General features: G+C 46.2%; 1 protein-coding gene across 2 annotated transcripts in view; it reads right to left on the reverse strand.

The window, feature by feature from the left end:
* Positions 1-9,526: 9,526 nt before the first annotated feature.
* The window catches only part of SLC12A8 (solute carrier family 12 member 8), a 145,706-nt gene continuing 137,739 nt past the window's right edge, over positions 9,527-17,493 (reverse strand). For both annotated transcript variants that reach the window (XM_084802149.1, XM_084802150.1), the window contains 2 exons: positions 16,741-16,801; positions 9,527-11,627 (listed from right to left, as the gene is read on the reverse strand). In XM_084802149.1, the coding sequence (XP_084658275.1) occupies positions 11,465-11,627; positions 16,741-16,801 (224 nt within the window). In that variant the 3' untranslated portion in view covers positions 9,527-11,464. The remainder of the gene's footprint in view (positions 11,628-16,740; positions 16,802-17,493) is intronic.

Below are 17,493 nucleotides of genomic sequence, written 5' to 3' on the forward strand. Positions count from 1 at the left end.
GTGTCGCTGGAGCATCCTTTCCTCCACCTCCTCCTCAGCCTCTGTCCCTCTGTTTGTGCCTTCTTTCCAATCACCTTACGTTCGCCTCATTTTTCACACCTTCCCTCTTCCCGTTTTTCTCCTGATCTGCTGGTTGATAGAACTAAATCCATTTCTCTTAGGTCTCCGGAATAGACTTCCATGGCCTCTGGTGGTGTGGTTTGATGACAGCCATTTGAGAAGGTTCCAAGGATAAGCCACACGTGCAGGAGTGCTCTGGGGACAAGCTCTGAGAGCCTCCTGGGAGCTGGAGGAACTAGGCAAAGCCTGAAAACTGGACATTAGACCAGTGTCTGGACAGTAGACTTGTGGGCCGGGGAATGGGTTTTTACAAAATTCTACTGCGCTGGGATTCTCCTACTAAACCAGACTCCCCAGCTATGGGCCTTGGACATCAACATTCTTTACAAGCTCCCCTGGCAAGTCTGATACTCAGCGACAGATGAAGCCACTCCTACCCAGTGCATAAGGAAACAGAGACTGTGTGCAGCTTCTAGCAGTGCAAAATCACAGCCTGTATGGTCATTCAAGAAGCGGTTGTAAAGCAGCTCTTCTATACCAGCAGGCAGTATGCTAGGCTCTGCCTAGTCAGAGATGAGCAGGACATAGAAATAGAGGTGGCCGGAGAGATGCAGTGGTTAAGAGCACTTGCTGCTCTTGCAAAATTGTTGCATTTGATTCCCAACACCCACAGGACAGTTTACCATTATCTATAACTCCAGTGCCAAGGATCTGATGCTTTCTTCTGACCTCTATGGGCACCATACACATGTGGCCCACAGACATACATACAGGCAAAACACCCATACATATAACATAAAATATATTTTTAAAAAAATAGTCCCCAGCCTCGACAAGCTAGTAGATTAGGAGAAAGAATGGATGCAGTCTGTTTAAGTTATTTTACATCCAGCTAGAATGGAACATTCTAATGGAGGACTGATATAGAGGGGGTGCATCCCATTGGGGTGATACAGAGTGTCGGTAGCGGAGGAGAGAGGGAGTGAGGGAGGAAGCCCAGCTGGCTGAGAGAATGTCTCAAGAGGATTGTGTCTGGTGGACAGTGATTGGGCCAGTAACTACAGAGGTGAGGAGTGAAGGAACTCTGCTTGGTTTTGGTGCAGATTTTGGACAGGAAAAGGATCTGCTTGGAAGGAGAAGGAAAAAGGTATAGGAAAAAGTGGTGAGGGCAACACCAAGGCCTTGGATGCCATTGATGGAGAGGACAGACTGGAAAACAGCTGGGGTAGGGAGAGCAGTCAGGAGTCACCACAGTGACTGATCTCAGAAGGTTTTGGTGACACCATGAAAGTACAGCCTGTTCCAAGGCCAGTTACCTTTTCTTATGGCTACCTGGGGCCTACATTCAGTTCTTGTTTCCTCATCCTGGAACACTGTTTTTTAACACCCAGGTGTGTAGTGTCAAGCCACCATGAAAGCAATGGCGGTCACCAAGCACCAGAAGTGAGTAAAGAAAACATGTGGCACACGTAGACATCCGGTAAATACTGAGTGACTGAATGAATCCATGGGGGCCTGGATAGCTTGGCAGAGCATCAAGAATAATTACAGTTGGATTGGGGACATGGCTCAGTGGCTACAGCATTTGCTGTACAGGCAAGATGGGTGGATTTGGGCTTCTCAGCGCACGTGGAAAATGCTGGGTTGGCATCTCAGCTGATGAGCTGGCAACTATCTCTGCTGTGAGACTCCTTGAAGGAACCCTAGTATGTGCCCAAGATATGAGGTTGCCGGGAAGCTTTAGTGAGTTATCTCTAGTTGCCCGGCTTCTGGAGGAGGGAGATCAGCACAGAGAAACTCCAGTGCGTGTCCCACCACACCCCAAGCCTCTCGTTTCAGGCACCTAGGTGGACCCCAAAGAGACAAGGCTGGGGGTGGGGTGTAAGGCAGGCCAGGAAGGGATGCTTGCTCTGGAATCCGCCCTAGTTCAGAAGATCGAGAAAGAGAAATTTTCAAGGCTCTAGGCATTGCAGAGAGAAAGCTTAGAGATCCACTTGCCTCTGCCTCCTGAGTGCTAGGGTTAAAGTAATAGGGGATAGGAAGGGACCAGAAGAATTTGACAGGCTGAGGACAGTAAGGGCAGAGCTCTGTGGTTCTCCCTGCTCTGATTTGGACGTGCCCCAGATCTACTGTTGGCTAAAGAAGGTGTGTGGCTCACAAAATGCCACATGGCCCCTGAAGCAGCAGGGCTTGACTTGGCTGTGAAATTTCCAGCTAGCTAGTGCCAAGAAGCACTGCAGTTTGTGTGAGGTTTTTATTTCTTCCTGTGCTGCCCACAGTAACTGAGAATGGAATTAGTAGGGGTGGCTCTTAACACTACTACCCAATTCTTCCATCTTTATCTCCTCAAAATTTTTTTAAAAAAAAATAAAAGTCTCATTTCATTTAGTACTCAGAACTCCATGCACAAGCGGGTAGGAATGTCCATTCCCATTTCATAGAGACAGGAAGGAAAAAAAGGCCCAAGGTCACAAATCTAGTAAATGTACTAGAGCCAGGGTAATAGAAAGTTTACATTAGTAAACTTACCTAAAGTAGAGAGGTAGGCCAGTAAGCCCACCTCAAAGCACGAGGTAGACCAGTTGGTAGACTGAACTGAGCCTGTTTTTTTTCTGACTGGTGTTTCATTTGTTTCTCTTTACCTTGTTCCTTGGTTCAAAGCCTTTCTGTACATTTTTTTTTTCTGTTTTAAGGTGTATGCATTCTTTTATTATTTAAAATTTAAATTTGTGTGTGGTGTATACGTACGTGTGTGTGTGCATTTCTATGTGTGTGCGAGGCTTCACTTGGCTTTTTATGTGGGTATGGGGGATTCACACTCAGGTTTTCACGCTTGCACAGCCAGTCCTCCCACACACTACGCCACCGTCTCCGCCTCCCTTCCCGTACCTTCTAACCAGGGAGGCATAACAGCTCCTAGAATTTCGAGGGATCAAAACTCGTCAACTTTTCTAGAGCCTCTAGACCAGCGGTTCTCAGCCTTCCTAGGGCTGTGGCCCTTTACTACAGCTCCTCATGCTGTGCTGACTCCTAGCCACAAAACTATTTTGCTGCTGCCTCAGAATTGTAACTTTGCTGCTGTCATGAATCATAATGTAAATTTTTTTTTTGAAAACAGAGGTTTGAAAAAAAAAAAAAAAAAGGTTGCCAACCCCAGGTTGAGAACCACTGCTTTAGAGAGAACAGGGACTCTGTTTGCACCATCATTTTATTTCAAGACCCATTTGGAGCTCCTGACCCCTATAACTGCAAGAGAACACATTTTTGTGGTTTCAAGGCACTGGATTTGTTGCAACAGCCGTAGAAAGTTGGGCTGGGGATGCTGTAGCTTAGTTGGAAGAGTGCTTGCCTAACGTGCATGAGGCTGTGGGTTCAATCCCACCACATACACCAGGCATCATAGAATATGCCACACAGCGCTTGGGGGGCAGAGGTCATCTTCAGCTCTATAATGAGATAATGGGCCTAGCCTGGGCTACATGAGATTCTGTCTCAAACACAGACAGACTGTCCTCACGACTCACTTCTACAAGCTATCACCACAGTTGATACTCAGCAGATGACAGGACTCTTAGAACTTCGAATAACTGGCCCTTGCCTCTTCAGAGGTCCAGGCTGGCTCCTCAGGCCCCTCTTAGCTATCACGTCTCAGCAATGAGTAACTCTCTCCCAGGCCACCCTCTACGTGCTGCGATGTAAGAAGACATAATGGGAAGAAATGGCCACACTCGTCTAAGGCTGGGTTTCTCCTGAACCTGGTTCATGGGCTCTAATGTTGTTGTTGATGTTGTTGTTGTTTTTCTTTTTTGAGACAGGGTTTCTCTGTGTAGCCCCGACTATCGTGGACTTGCTTTGTAGACTAGGCTGGCCTCGAACTCACAGAGATCCGCTTCCCTCTGCCTCCCTAAGTGCTGGATTTAAAGGCGTGTGCCCAGCTGGGATTTACTGTTTTAAAAAGAGGAGCCTATCTGATTGGTGAGGTGTTGGGCCCTGTGCATTAGTGAGCAGAGCCCCAGGTTGAAAGGTAAGGAATGTGAAGCTGTCACCTCTCTTTTTATATGCTACTGGTGACAAGGCAGGCTGGGCCTTGGGTCTAGCTTCTTATCTAAGGGACTTTGGGGTTGTAACTTCTTAGACTCAAGAGGAAAAATGTTAGACACAGGGGCCTTGACTCAACTGGCTGACATCTGTGTCATTTATCCACTACCGTTGTCAACAGAAGCTGTATGCCCTTTCATAGAATTAATACATAAGTGGGGGGTTGGAGAGACGATCAGTGATTAAGAGAGCTATACCCATCTTGCAGAGGACCTGAGTTCAAGTCCCAGCATTCAGAACAGGTAGCTCACAGCTGTCTCTGACTCTATTTGATACTTTGATATCTCTCTGACCTCCTTGTACACATGCACAGACACTGACATACAAATATATAATAATTTATTACATAAATTGGCACCTTGTGTCTCATCTTTGGCAGGGGTGGTTTCTCTGGGTAACCCTGGCTGTCCTGGGACTAGCTCTGTAGACCAGGCTGACCTTGAACTCAGAGATCTACTTGCCTCTGCCTCCTGAGTGCTGAGATGAAAGGTGCGTCCCATCACTGCCTGGCTGTGTGCCATCTTTAAGCACTCTGACACAGAAGCCTGAAGAGACTAATTGAATCATAAGGCTCAGACTCCACATCAACTTAAATTATTTATGCACGATGCACCTGAATATGTAAATTAGAGGTCAGATTAGCATGACTTTCAGAGACACTTGAGAAAGTGAGCCCTGTTCCGGTTCCCAGCCTTAAGTTCAACAATGTTCTTGTGAGAGGGGAGGGGCTAGAAGGATGGTTGAGAGGTTAAAAATCACTGGCTACTCTTCCAGAGGACCTAAGTTCAATTCCTAGCACCCAAATGGCAGCTCACAATCATTTGTAACCCTAATCTCAGGGGACCAGCCCCATAGGCACCCAGCATGTGCAGGGTGCACAGACATACATGCAAGTAAAACACTCCTATATGTAATGTAAAAACATTAAAAAATAATAATAAAGAATTCTCTGGGATTGGGGCTGCACACACACGGAAAGGCCTGGGGTGATGGCTGAGGACTTCTTCGAATGACCCGTGATTGCATTTTCCCCTGAGACAGTTCTACGACTGGTGAGCTACCTGGATCAGATGAGGCGGACGCCAGGCGCACCCTGCAGATGAAGCGCTGAACAAAGTTTTTCCAGCCTTGAGGAGCTGGAAGGATTGGTTGATAGATGGGTTGACTGAGGAGGGAACAGTCAGCCAGTGATCGGAGCAATGGATGATGGGTCGGGAGACAGATGAATTCCTAGGTGGAGCAACTCATAAGCGGCTTGAGAGAAGAGACTCATAAGCAGTCCCAGAAGATAGAATTATCTTCATTCAGACATTTGTCTCCTACAGCTGTGGACTTGTTGGTGAAACTTTTAGGCCAGAAATCTACCCCATTTTAGGAAATATTAGTATACGGTGCAACATATACTAATTGGGCTGACAAAGAAGAACATCTTTTATGATCACGTGATGGTTTGACCTATCTGGGATAATCCAAGCAGTTGGGCATTTTTTATTTTACTCTTTATTTTTTGAGCTGGATTATTCGAGGTGAGAAGATCCACCCTAAATCTAGGCTATACCTTCTGGTGGCAGCCTACATAAAAAACAACATGGAAGAAGGAAGCTCCTGCTTCTTCGCCTGCTTGCCCTCACATTCATTGGCAAGTTCATCTACTCTGCTGCTGAGGTATTCCTTCTCTGGTATCAGAACCCACTTTGTTGTGACTCCAAAGACCAGCTAAGATTTCTAGCCTCATAGATGGAACCACCACCATAATTTTGGCCTTTTTATCAGAGACAGGCAATGTTGGACTAGCCATCCATTTATGGACTTCTGTTTTCCAGAACCATTATATATATATATATATATATATATATATATATATATATATATATATAGTTTTAATGGCATCTAGTCTGTAGTTAAAAACTATATATTTTGCCAAGTGTGGTGGCAGAGGCAGGGGGATTGCTGTGAGTTCGAGGCCAGCCTGGTCTACAAAGCAGATTGCAGTCTAGGACTGCAAGGCTAATACAGAGAGACCCTGTCTTGAAAAACAAAACAAAACAAACAAACAAACAAGAAACCTATATATTTCATTGGTACTGTCCTCTAGAGAACCCTAATACATACATACATACATACATACATACATACATACATACATACATACACCTTGTTTGAACGAGTCACTGACTGGCATGTTTAATCATTGTAGTGACCTGTTATATTGGTTTTATGGGACCCTTGTTAATGTGCCACCTGCACCACCTGTCTCTGGTCAGGCTACTTGTTCCATCTCAGCTGTGATGATCCCTTCTGGCTGGACTCCGGTCAGGCTTGTCTTGACGCAGAACTGCTAGGCACTCCCATGTGAGCACATTACAAGTGCAGGTGGCGAATGTCCTCTTGCGCTCCCCCCTTTAGATTGAGGAAACAGGAAACAGGAGATAAATTCTGACTCCTTCTCCTTCTGGAAGAGGCTCTTGAGACAGGTGTTGTGCAGTCCCTTGGGCCCTTCAAGAGGAGGCCACTGGCCATGTGCTCCTGCGTGCCTGTGAATCCTTCCTTCCTCCTTGCCTTTTTTTTTCTTTCTCTCTCTCTCACTCCTGCCTCCCACTCTTTACTGAGGTGGTAGCTTGTAAACACCTACTTTCTAAGGAACCTAGGCTAAAGCCCGATTACCATTACAGCTGTGTGACCTCGCTGGGGTTAAATGCAAGAATGTTAGAGCCTATTAGAAGTCCAACCTGCTTAGCATCTGCCCCCTGCCCGACAACACTGAGCTATTCATTTTGGAATCCCCGACACCGAGTGCACAGTTTCCGAGTTTTGTCATGACCCAGTCCTCCCTTATTCTTCTCTGTAAGATGAATCACATCAGAGGATGCTCATCTCGAGACTTGTATGTATTATTTTTGGCCTTGGCATAATCTTATTCAAGCTGTGTGACCATCCTGGCTCATTGCTTTCTTCTTCAGAATGGTTGCTTTTTTAGCCTCGCATGTAGAATTCAAAACAGCAAAAGCAGACGCAGTCAAAGTCTTCTGTGTTGAGCAGAAAATGGTCCCAAAATACCTATGTCCTGTTTCTCAGGCCCCGCCAATGTCTCCTTACTTCAAATGCCCTTGGATATGTGATTAAATCAAGGTTCTTGAGGTGAGGCTTCGTAAAAGCCATTCGTTTTCAACCTGTGGGTCAAGGCCCTTAGAGGTCAAATGACTCTTTTACAGGGATAGCTACATTAAGGTTCATAACAGTAGCAAAGTAACAGCTATGAAGCAGCAACAAGGCGATTTTATGATTGGGGTCACCACAACACGAAGAACTGTATTAAAAGGTCCCAGCATTAGGAAGGTGGAGAACCACTGCCTTAGGTTATCTTGGGCCTCTGAATAGTCACATATCTCTTTAGAAAACAGAGAGAAAGCTAGGTGCAGTGGCACATGCCTGTAATTCTAATACTCAGGGGGGCAGAGGCAGGCAGATCTCTGTGAGTTCGAGGCCAGCCTGGTCTACAAAGTCCAGGACAGCCAAGGCTACCCAGAGAAACTGTGTCTCAAAAACCAAAACCAAAACCAAACAAACAAAAAAACCCAGAGTGGAGATAGATAGACTTCACAATTCCCCAGAAGGCAAGGTCATGTGGTATTGTGGTCATGTGGTATCGTGGCTTTGAATTGAGGTGATGTGGCCACAAATCCAGGAATGTTAGCAGCCACCAAAGCTAGAGAAGGCACAAAACAAATTCTCCTAGAGCGTGTGGGGGAGTTGAGCTTCAATTCATGACCTTGGTTTTTGATTCAGTAAGACTGATTTGAGACTTCTGTACTCCAGAGCCTTGAAAAAAATGTTTCTGCTGTTTTGAAGGCATCTAGTCTATGTGGTTGACTACAGCAGACATAGGAAACTTCATGAATGCAGGGTTTTCTTTCAAATGGCCTTCATATCTGGAGGCTGAGGCCAAAGGACTACAAGTTCAAGGCTAGCCTGGGTTTATAGTGAGTTCCAGGCTAGCCTGGACCACATTGGGACCCTGTTAACAAAACGAGTCCTCAGGGATAACTGCCCACAGCCCATCACTTTATCATCTTCCTGCCTCAGCCACCTGTTTATTATTAAATAGGAGTACTATTATTAAACCATGCCCAGCTCAGTCTGTCCTTTTTGTATTATTTCATTTTATGTGTGTTAATGTTTTGCCTCAATGAGTGGCTGTATACTGCATTCTCTAGTACCTGCCGAGGTCAAAAGAAGGTCTCTGATTCTCTAAGAACTGAAGTTACAGACAGTTGTAAGTTACCACATAGATGCTGGGACTTGAGCCTGGTTTGACTGGAAGAACAAGAAGTCTTCTTCTTCTTCTCCTCCTCCTCCTCCTCCTCCTCTTCCTCCTCCTCCTTCTTCTTCTTGTTCTTCTTCTTCTTCTTGTTCTTGTTGTTGTTGTTGTTGTTGTTGTTGTTCTTCTTCTTCTTCTTCTTGTTCTTCTTCTTCTTCTTCTTGTTTTTCTTCTTGTTCTTCTGCTTCTTGTTCTTCTTGTTCTTGTTCTTGTTCTTCTTCTTTTTCTTCTTCTTCTTCTTCTTCTTCTTCTTCTTCTTCTTCTTCTTCTTCTTCTTCGTGTGTGTGTGTGTGTTTCAAGACAGGGTTTCTCTGTGTAGCCTTGGATGTCCTAGACTCACTTTGTAGACCAGCCTGGCCTCGAACTCACAGAGATCTGACTGCCTCTCCCTCCCTGAGTGCTGGGATTAAAGGTGTATGCCATCATGCCCAGCACAAGAAGTGTTCTTAACCACTGAGCCATCTCTCCAGACTGTGTCCTTTAAAAAATATTTTTAAAATCTTATGTGTATGTGTGTACCTGAGTGAGGTTATGTGTAGCGCATGCGTGCAAGTGTATCCATGGGGACTAGAGGGTAGTGGATACCCTGGAACTGGGTTACAGGTGGCTGTGAGCTGCCTGATGTGAGTTTGGGAACTGAACCTGGGTCCCCTGCAGGAGTAATAAGTGTTCTTAACCACTAAGCCATTTATCCAGCCCTCAATCTGTCTTTTTATGATGGTTCCTTTTTAAAAAGTTTTTTTTTTCTAGACAGGGTCTCTCAGTGTTAGCCTTGACTTTCCTGGCCTCGAACTCACAGCAATCCGCCAGCCTCTGCCTCCCAAGTGCAGGGATTAAAGGCGTGTGCCACCACGCCCGACCTAAAAAGATATTTAAATTTATTTTATTTTATTTTGTATGTGTGCGTTGAAAAAAATCACAGCATACCTGCGGAGGTCAGAGGACAATTTCTAGCAGTTGGTCCTCCCCTTCTGCCACAAGACCTCAGGTGGTCAGGCTTAGCAGCGAGTGTCCTAACTGGACCATCTTACTGGCCCTTTCGGTGGTGTTTCTTCCAACCCAAAGTCTTCATTCTCTAGAAGTGTCAAAGGTACTTAGTTGAAGGAGAGATAAACCTGTTTTATATGATCCCAAATGTGGGATCAGAACGGTCTCGTGAGAACACGTGAGGTTAATCCACTAGAACAAAAACCACCTCGTGCGGGAGCTTGATTGTTGCCAGCTGAAAAGATCCCATGAACAGACTCTAGGAGGAGATATATAAATGAGCCCAGAACTGGAGGCGGGGCCTTTGGAGGCTTGGGATAGTTTTGGCTGTTCATGGCTCCACTTTGAGACGCTCCTAGAGAGACCCACTTGAGGGAAGGCTTCAGGGCTCTGTCTCCTGCTGAGGTTCCGGGTTCTGGTTACTCCAGGTTCCAGCAGAAGTCCTGCTGGCAACACTGGGAGAATTGTCCCTCGGAACTGATATCCTTATGGTTTTGTTATTGTTTAATCCTCTTTTCCTATTGTTACGGTTTGTCGGGTTATAAGGGACATACACTCGGTTAATAAGTTTGTAATAAAATATACTGGTTAAGAAAACTGAACCTACACAGAGCCATTTGTTCTTCAAGCAAAGCTAGGTTTTGTTTCCAGCCGAAGGAAGGATTGTAAGATCTAGCTGATCCTTCATGCCCCCCTCAGCCCTCACCTACTCTGAGCTGTCCCGTTTAACACACAGGCGTCTTATAAAGTGCATTCACAGGATATTTAGCACTGAATTGTGGGTGGTATCTGTTAAAGATGCGACTGAAGCCCGCAACTGTGCCGCAGACAAGGGGAGCGCAGCATCTCAGGACTATACAGAAGAGTCTACAGTGAGCCTGCAGTCCATCCCGCCACGATCAACGAAGGAACTGGAGCCTGGGTCAGACTAACCCCAATGCTGGATGCTTGGGATAGGTGCCAGGCCCAGCTCCCAGAGGAACCAAGAGTCCTGTCACCTCATGCCATTCATGCTGTAAATCAGCTGCAAAGGTGCCAGGGAGTTGGGGAATACACATACTTTTGACAATGCTGTTAGGCAATTCATAGTAATTTCTCTCCCCCACCATACAGGACCTTATGCACAGCCTAGATTGATTTCAAACTTCTGATCCTCCCATCTCTATCTCTCAAGTCCTGGGTTCCAGGGGAGTCCCATGCCTGGACCATCACATGACCTTTTTTTTTTTTTTTTTAAACGGCTTACAAATGCACATCCCCACAGATCCCACATGCGTCAGGACTGCTCACACAAACATAACGACTCATTGTAGAAGGGGCCAGACTAGCAAAACATCAGAATGAACCGAAATACCGTCATCACGAGACGGAGTGAATAAACCACGGCACATTCAGACACCGAGACATAACGAGGAAACTGTGTAAGCACCATCCTGGAAATGCTTCCAAGGCAGATTAAGATGCCGAGCGTGTGTATGCACAGCTGCATCGGCAGATATATGAAAAAGGCACGATAAGAACCCCTTTCCATTTGTAAAGAGATGGTTGCTGTATGTGTGAGAAGTGGGTAGCCCTGTGGTGGGGGATGCACACCCAGCAGATGAGGACCACGGGGGAGAAGGAGGTTTTTTGACCCTGCATATGATTATACTTTGTAGCTTGGAACCATATGAGTATAATATATATATATTTAAAATTAAATTAAAAACAAGTGTTTATTGTAGCCCTTACAATAAGAAATCTGGCTTTGATTCTCCACTTCTGATAGTCTTAGTGTCACCTGATCATCCCTGGTGGCCTGTGGGCTCTTCAGGGTGACCACACGTGGAAGCCACAGCTATACCTAGTATCTGGTTAAGACATGCCGCTTCTGACCAGAATTGATTTCTGGTGCCCGAGGCTGTGGTGAGAAGACCAGTCTTGGGGTTCCTTCTAAGGGTTCTGAGATTCGGGTCCCTCATCTCCATGGCAGCTTCCAGAAAGGAGCGGTCCAGCAAGGGTCTAGTATGAAGGCATCAGCTGCTCCCGACTCACAGGGGAGGAATGGTGGTAGCGGTCTCGGGTTGCAAAGTCTGCATTGTCCTGGGTAAGCTGAGTCATTGCCATGTCAACCTTGGCTGGGGACGGTGCCAAGATGATCTGCTCCTGGGTGGACCGCAGGCTCCTTCAGGGAGAGACATGGGACGGGGAGAAGGGAAGAAGCAACAGAGATGAACTGTGGAAGCCAGTCTGCCCTGGGGAGAGACACTGTGCAAACACCAGCTATGCTGACAGTTAGCACATATTTAAATGTTTAGAACATAATTGTTGGTAACTACAACAGTCTGTGAATCCAAAGTAAGAGATAGAGTATCAGCCAGGTGTGGTGGCGCACGCCTGTAGTCCCAGCACTTGGGGAAGCAGAGGCAGGTGGATCTCTGTGAGTTCGAGGCCAGCCTGGACTATAAAGTGAGTCCAGGACAACCAAGGCTACACAGAGAAACCCTGTCTCCAAAACAAACAAACAAACAAAGCAAAACCAAAAAGGAGATATAATATCAAATGATGTAAAGAGAGGAATATTACTGCTCTTAAGTGGAACAGTATAAGGCTACACCTTCTAATAAGAATGCCTACACTAAAGAGTTTTGTGAGAGTTCTACTACGTTGTTGTTGTTGTTGTTGTTGTTGACTTGTCAAGTGAGACAATGAAGTGGCAAAGGTACAGACTGGAGAAGAGTGGAAAGAGAAACTACCTTGATTCACTAGAAAGTTGAGGTGTTACCCAGGCTGCTGTGGGGAGACAGGGTATCAGTGGTACCCTTCAGCCAGCCTTGCATACTACAAAACGATCCTTCTAGGCAGGATGCACCCGTGGCTGCAATAGTGGCCAGAAGGTTTTGGGAGTAACCAACTGCTTTTGGCTTGGATCTGAGGCCTGCTCCACAGAAAAGAATTAAGGCTTGGTACCATAAGCCCAGTCAAAAGTAATGGTTTAGGAGGTTATAGGCCCCAGGGAGAAACCTACTACTGTTTTGTTTTGTTTTGTTTTGTTTCTAACAAACATGTTGTTAAACTGACTAATTATTGCTTATACACACAGATTGGTGCTACCCTCAGCCTTAGCTAGAGAAGCTTCTCTCTGCAGTAGGCAGCAGTTAAGACAGAGATTCATAACCAGTCAAAGTGCTGAGCATAAGTGTCTATTGAGCTTAATGAGACATCTGTATCCATTCCTGTCAAGGAAAAGAGGCAGAAAGAAAGAGCCAGAGAATAGGGAAGAGTAAGATGCTGTCCTTTGAGACGCCATGGCCACTGCACTCACGAACTCATTGCAGCGATGGTTACCCACACAGGATCAAGTCAACAAGATCAATCAAAATTCCAACAGGCAGCACTGATGGGACTCAGGGTTATTACAGAAGAGGAGAGGACGTGACATGGGAAGAGCGATGCGTTGCAGGTGCCTGGGGGACATGATGCACATCATCAAGATGCATTGCTTTGCATGTATGAAATTATCAAAGGATAAATAAATAAAGGATACTCTATAAAAAGAAATAAGGAAGGAAGGGAAAAGGAGAAGGAAGGAAGTAGGTGGGAAGGAAGGAAGGGAAAAAGAGAAGGAAGGAAGTAGGTGTGAAGGAAGGAAGGAAAAAGAGAAGGAAGGAAAGAGAGAAGGAAAGAAGGAGGGAAGGAAGGAAGGAAGTTAGTTGAGTGAGCAGTAGTTTCCAGGGCACCAGGGTTACTCAGCAAGCAGCTAAGAGGTAAAGTGCCCTGGGCCAGATTTAGAATCTACTGGCAGCGCTCTCTGCACATCCAGGTGGATGCACTTCTGAAGACCATGTTCCAGGCTGTGCTAGAGGAAGGTAGTAGAGGCTGAAGAAGGCAGAGATGCCCTTAGCTCTGTCCCTCATCAGTTGGTAGCCATGGGCCTCCTCTGTCATCAGAGGCCTGTTTTCTCACCCCTCTGTGGCCCTTGCAGCTCCACGGTCTGCCAGACCCTTAGGTTCTCACAGAGGTATAGATTTCCTCTGACCATCTTCCCACCAAAAGAATCAGCTACTTTACTCAGAATAGTGTTCAAGAGCTCAAATCAGGGATGCAAAAGAAGATACAAAGAGCGATGTGAAAAGCCCGAGGTCCTGAGTCTATGGAAGTCGAGCGCCAGCAGCTTCAGCTGATGCTGCAGTGTGTTGGGGCATCACAGCCATTTGCTGAGAATGAATCTAAGCTAGTTAGGTCACGAATTCTTGAGAGCTGAGTTTGCTTCTCTAAGGGTGGAACCTGTAACACAGAAGTGGCCAAAATGCCACACTAGACTATCAATAGATATGTTTTGCTGTTTTTAAATATATATATTTTTATTAATTTATTCATATTATATCTAAATTGTTATCCCATCCCTTATATCCTCCCATTCCTCCTTCCCTCCCATTTTCCCCTTACTCCCCTCCCCTATGACTGTGACTGAGGGCGACCTCCTCCCCCTGTATATGCTCATAGGGTATCAAGTCTCTTCTTGGCAGCCTGCTCATTTTTTTTTTAAACAAGTAAAAGCCACACATTCTTCTGGACGGAGACATCCCCTGGCACCGTCCTCTGGACAGTTGCTAGGGATCTAGAGAAAGCCTTCTAAAGGTCAGGGTTAACCTCACAGGGTTACTGTGAGCCCTGGGTATCATGGATGATAGAACATAGCCAAATCCTTCTGCCCAAACATACTTAACTGTGACCCGCCCTTGGTTTTGAAGGACATTTTGGAAACAGTCAAAACCACGCCACAGAAGGCACGGCTACCAGTTTCTATTCTTAAGCCACTTCTTGGCCCTTCCCTCATCTAAACAATCACAGAACAGACTCAGGAGCTGAGGTGTGGCCAGCAAGTTAGATGCTGACTTGGCCAAGGCTCCACAATCCACTGCACCAGTCCAGAGCCACGTATTCATGTTCAGGGAGGAGCTGTGTGGACTATCTTCTGTCCAGTCAAAAGGATGTCTTCTTGGTAGCCTGCTATCCTTCCTCTGAGTGCCACCACTACCAAGAAGAGACTTGATACCCTATGAGCATATACAGGGGGAGGAGGTCCCCCTCAGTCACAGTCATAGGGGAGGGGAGTAAGGGGAAAATGGGAGGGAGGGAGGAATGGGAGGATACCAGGGAGGGGATAACCATTGAGATGTAATATGAATAAATTAATAAAATAAAAAATTTTTTAAAAGGATGTCTTTTCCTCAGAACTCCCTCTTAATACAGTGACCTGCAGTGACCTTGGGGGGGGGTGCTGGGGGGAGTGGTGACATGCCAGGAATTCAGAGTACAGCTGAAGGGAGCTTGGTGAACTCCGTGGCCATTTTTTTTTTCTAGCCAGAAATGACTAAATCTATTCTTGTAAATCAGATTATTCCAAATATCCCCACCCACACATGGAAAGCTCCAAGTTTTGTGGACAGCTTCCATACCAATCTATGCTCTCTCAGTACTGGGTTGTGGAGGAAAGACATCTGTGTAGATGTGCTGTGACCTGAGCCACCCAGGCTCATGCCACAGACAAGAGGAGGAGGCAGAGGTTACCCCACATTTACCACAGCTCCAAGGACACAGCCAGCAAAGTAGCTGACAGAGCTCTCATTCTGTTCCCTTCCCCCATCCCTGGGCCCTTGAATCTCCTGACTTCTCCATTCATTTCCATACCCCTGTGCCTTCCCCTAACCGTCCAAGTCATCCCAAGCTCTAGCACCGAACTCTCACTCCTTCTACCAACGTGAACAGAGTGGCAGTATTTGCAAAGAGCTCTCTGAAAAAGGATGCTGGGGTAGGAGCTCGAGAGATGGCTCAGTGGTTAAGAGTAAGCACTGTTCTTGTTGGGGACGTGAGTTCAGTTCCCAGCACCCCAAGTTGGGCAGCTTACAACTGCCTGTAACCCCAGCTCCGGAGAGATCTAACAACTCTGGCCTGTTGGGCACCTACACTCACGTGCACACGTTCCCCTCTCCAGGACACAGAAGTTAAAAAGCAAACGGTGCTCGGGAAAGCAGAGTTATGGCTCAATGGACATGGAGATGAGTGGTGACGATGGTATATGACAATATGCTTGTATTGAATTCCATGAATATACACTTAGCAATTCCATGAGCACACAGGTGATTAAGATGATCCATTTTGTTATGTGTTTAACCATAGTTGAAAACAAAAAACAAAACAAAACAAAATCTGCTGGGTGTGGTGTCGCACACTTTTAATCCTAACACTCGGGAGGCAGAGGCAGGCAGATCTCTGTGAGTTCGAGGCCAGCCTGGTCTACAAAGTGAGTTCAGGACAGCTAAGGCTACACAGAGAAACCCTGTCTCAACAAAACAAAACAACAAACTGGCAAACAAAAACGAAAACAAAACCCTAAGAGGGAGACACAAAGAGAGAAAGAAGATCCTGAGCTTACATCTGGGATCAGTGGGAACCTGTGCTAAGCTTCATTTGCAACATCTGGGTGTGGCAAGTGCGAGTCAGAACACGTAGAATTTCAAAATCAAACCATCAACATGAAACCAAATAAACCCTGGCCTGCAGCGTTGGCTTCTCACTGATATTGAAAGGGAACAGAAGGCAGAGGAAGTTCCCAGAACCCTGAGGCCCCAAAGGATGAGGAAGTGATGGCTTCCTACGAGAGCAGGAAGGAGCTACAGGGAAGGAGCCACAGGCAGCATCCCCTGACGTGCCACACTTCCCCTTCCGTGTTCCAGAGCATACGGGCACCAAGCGATCCTCCCCGGCCTCTCACCTATGTTCATACTTGACTAGAGTATCTGTCACCAGAACAGTGATTCCAACTGCCTTTGGTCTGAGACGAGAAATGTGAGATCCAGTTTCATATTTCCTTGGACTTTGATCTTGGCCATGGTGAAGCATTGGTGCTAATGCGTCTTAGACTGTAAACTCACCAAGATCAACTGTGGTGACCTGTCACCTAATAATCAGATTCTAGATGAAGGCTTGGTGTGCGGAGGGCGGGGACATGAAAGGAAGAGGACGTGAGCCTGTGGGAAGCTGGGAAAGAGGCGTGGTGGAGCAGGGAGGAGCAAGTGCCGGGTACCGAGTGTGGAGGACAGTGGGGAGCAAGTGCCAGGTAGTGAGTGCGCTGGAGCAGTGATGGGCAAGTGCCAACCTCTCAAGGCATCTCCATTGTCAGGTCCCACACACCCCAGTGCAGACCCAAGCACAGCCAGGAGCAAGACTTCTCAGTACCTCCCAAGACTCTGGGGCACGCACCCCTCCTCATACAAGCCCCAGTGGACACAAACCTGCAGGAGGGGACCAGGAAAGACTTCACGCATCGGAAAAGGCTGAAGCTTGAAGCTGACCCTGTGAGGAGGAGAAGGGCATAAGTCTTGAGGGTTTCACATAAACATCTTGAACCTCAGCTCCACCGGGGGCCTACACACCTCTAAACACACTCACAGACAACTTTCATGTGTGTGTACATACACAGACTTTACATACACTTTCCCACTCAAACCAAACAACATTAACTGTTATACAGTGGCAGCTGCCTGCCTTGCGCTCATGTACAGTCAAAACTCATTTCTAAACTCCAAATGTCTTAGGAGGAGACTGGGTGGAGCTCACTGTAAAGAAAAGCGAAGGTGACTTGCTGGCTTGTGTCTTGAGAATTAAAGTACATTTTTATGACAGTCACTTTTAGATTCACATCTGTGTGTGTTGAACACACGCTCTGAAATCCCTCCTTGAGGACCACGTACTCTCTGAGAACAGAGAACATGGCTTTTTCATCCACATAACCTCACAGGATCCAGCACTTGGGAAATCTTTTAACAGGCGTTAAGTGGACAAAATAGTTCAGCGGGCAGAAATGTTTGAAGTGGGGTGTTTAGTTTGTTTGTTTGTTGTATTGGCCAAATAACCTTTGTATATAACACACTGCTCTGAGTGAAGGCCAACCTTAAATATACATATATAGTGAAATATTTATATGTTTATATAACAATAATTATGCATTATATAACAATATAATATAATGCCTGTATCATCTAAAT

Source organism: Acomys minous, assembly GCF_964271855.1.
Source record: "Acomys minous genome assembly, chromosome: 11".
Classification (NCBI taxonomy): domain Eukaryota; kingdom Metazoa; phylum Chordata; class Mammalia; order Rodentia; family Muridae; genus Acomys; species Acomys minous.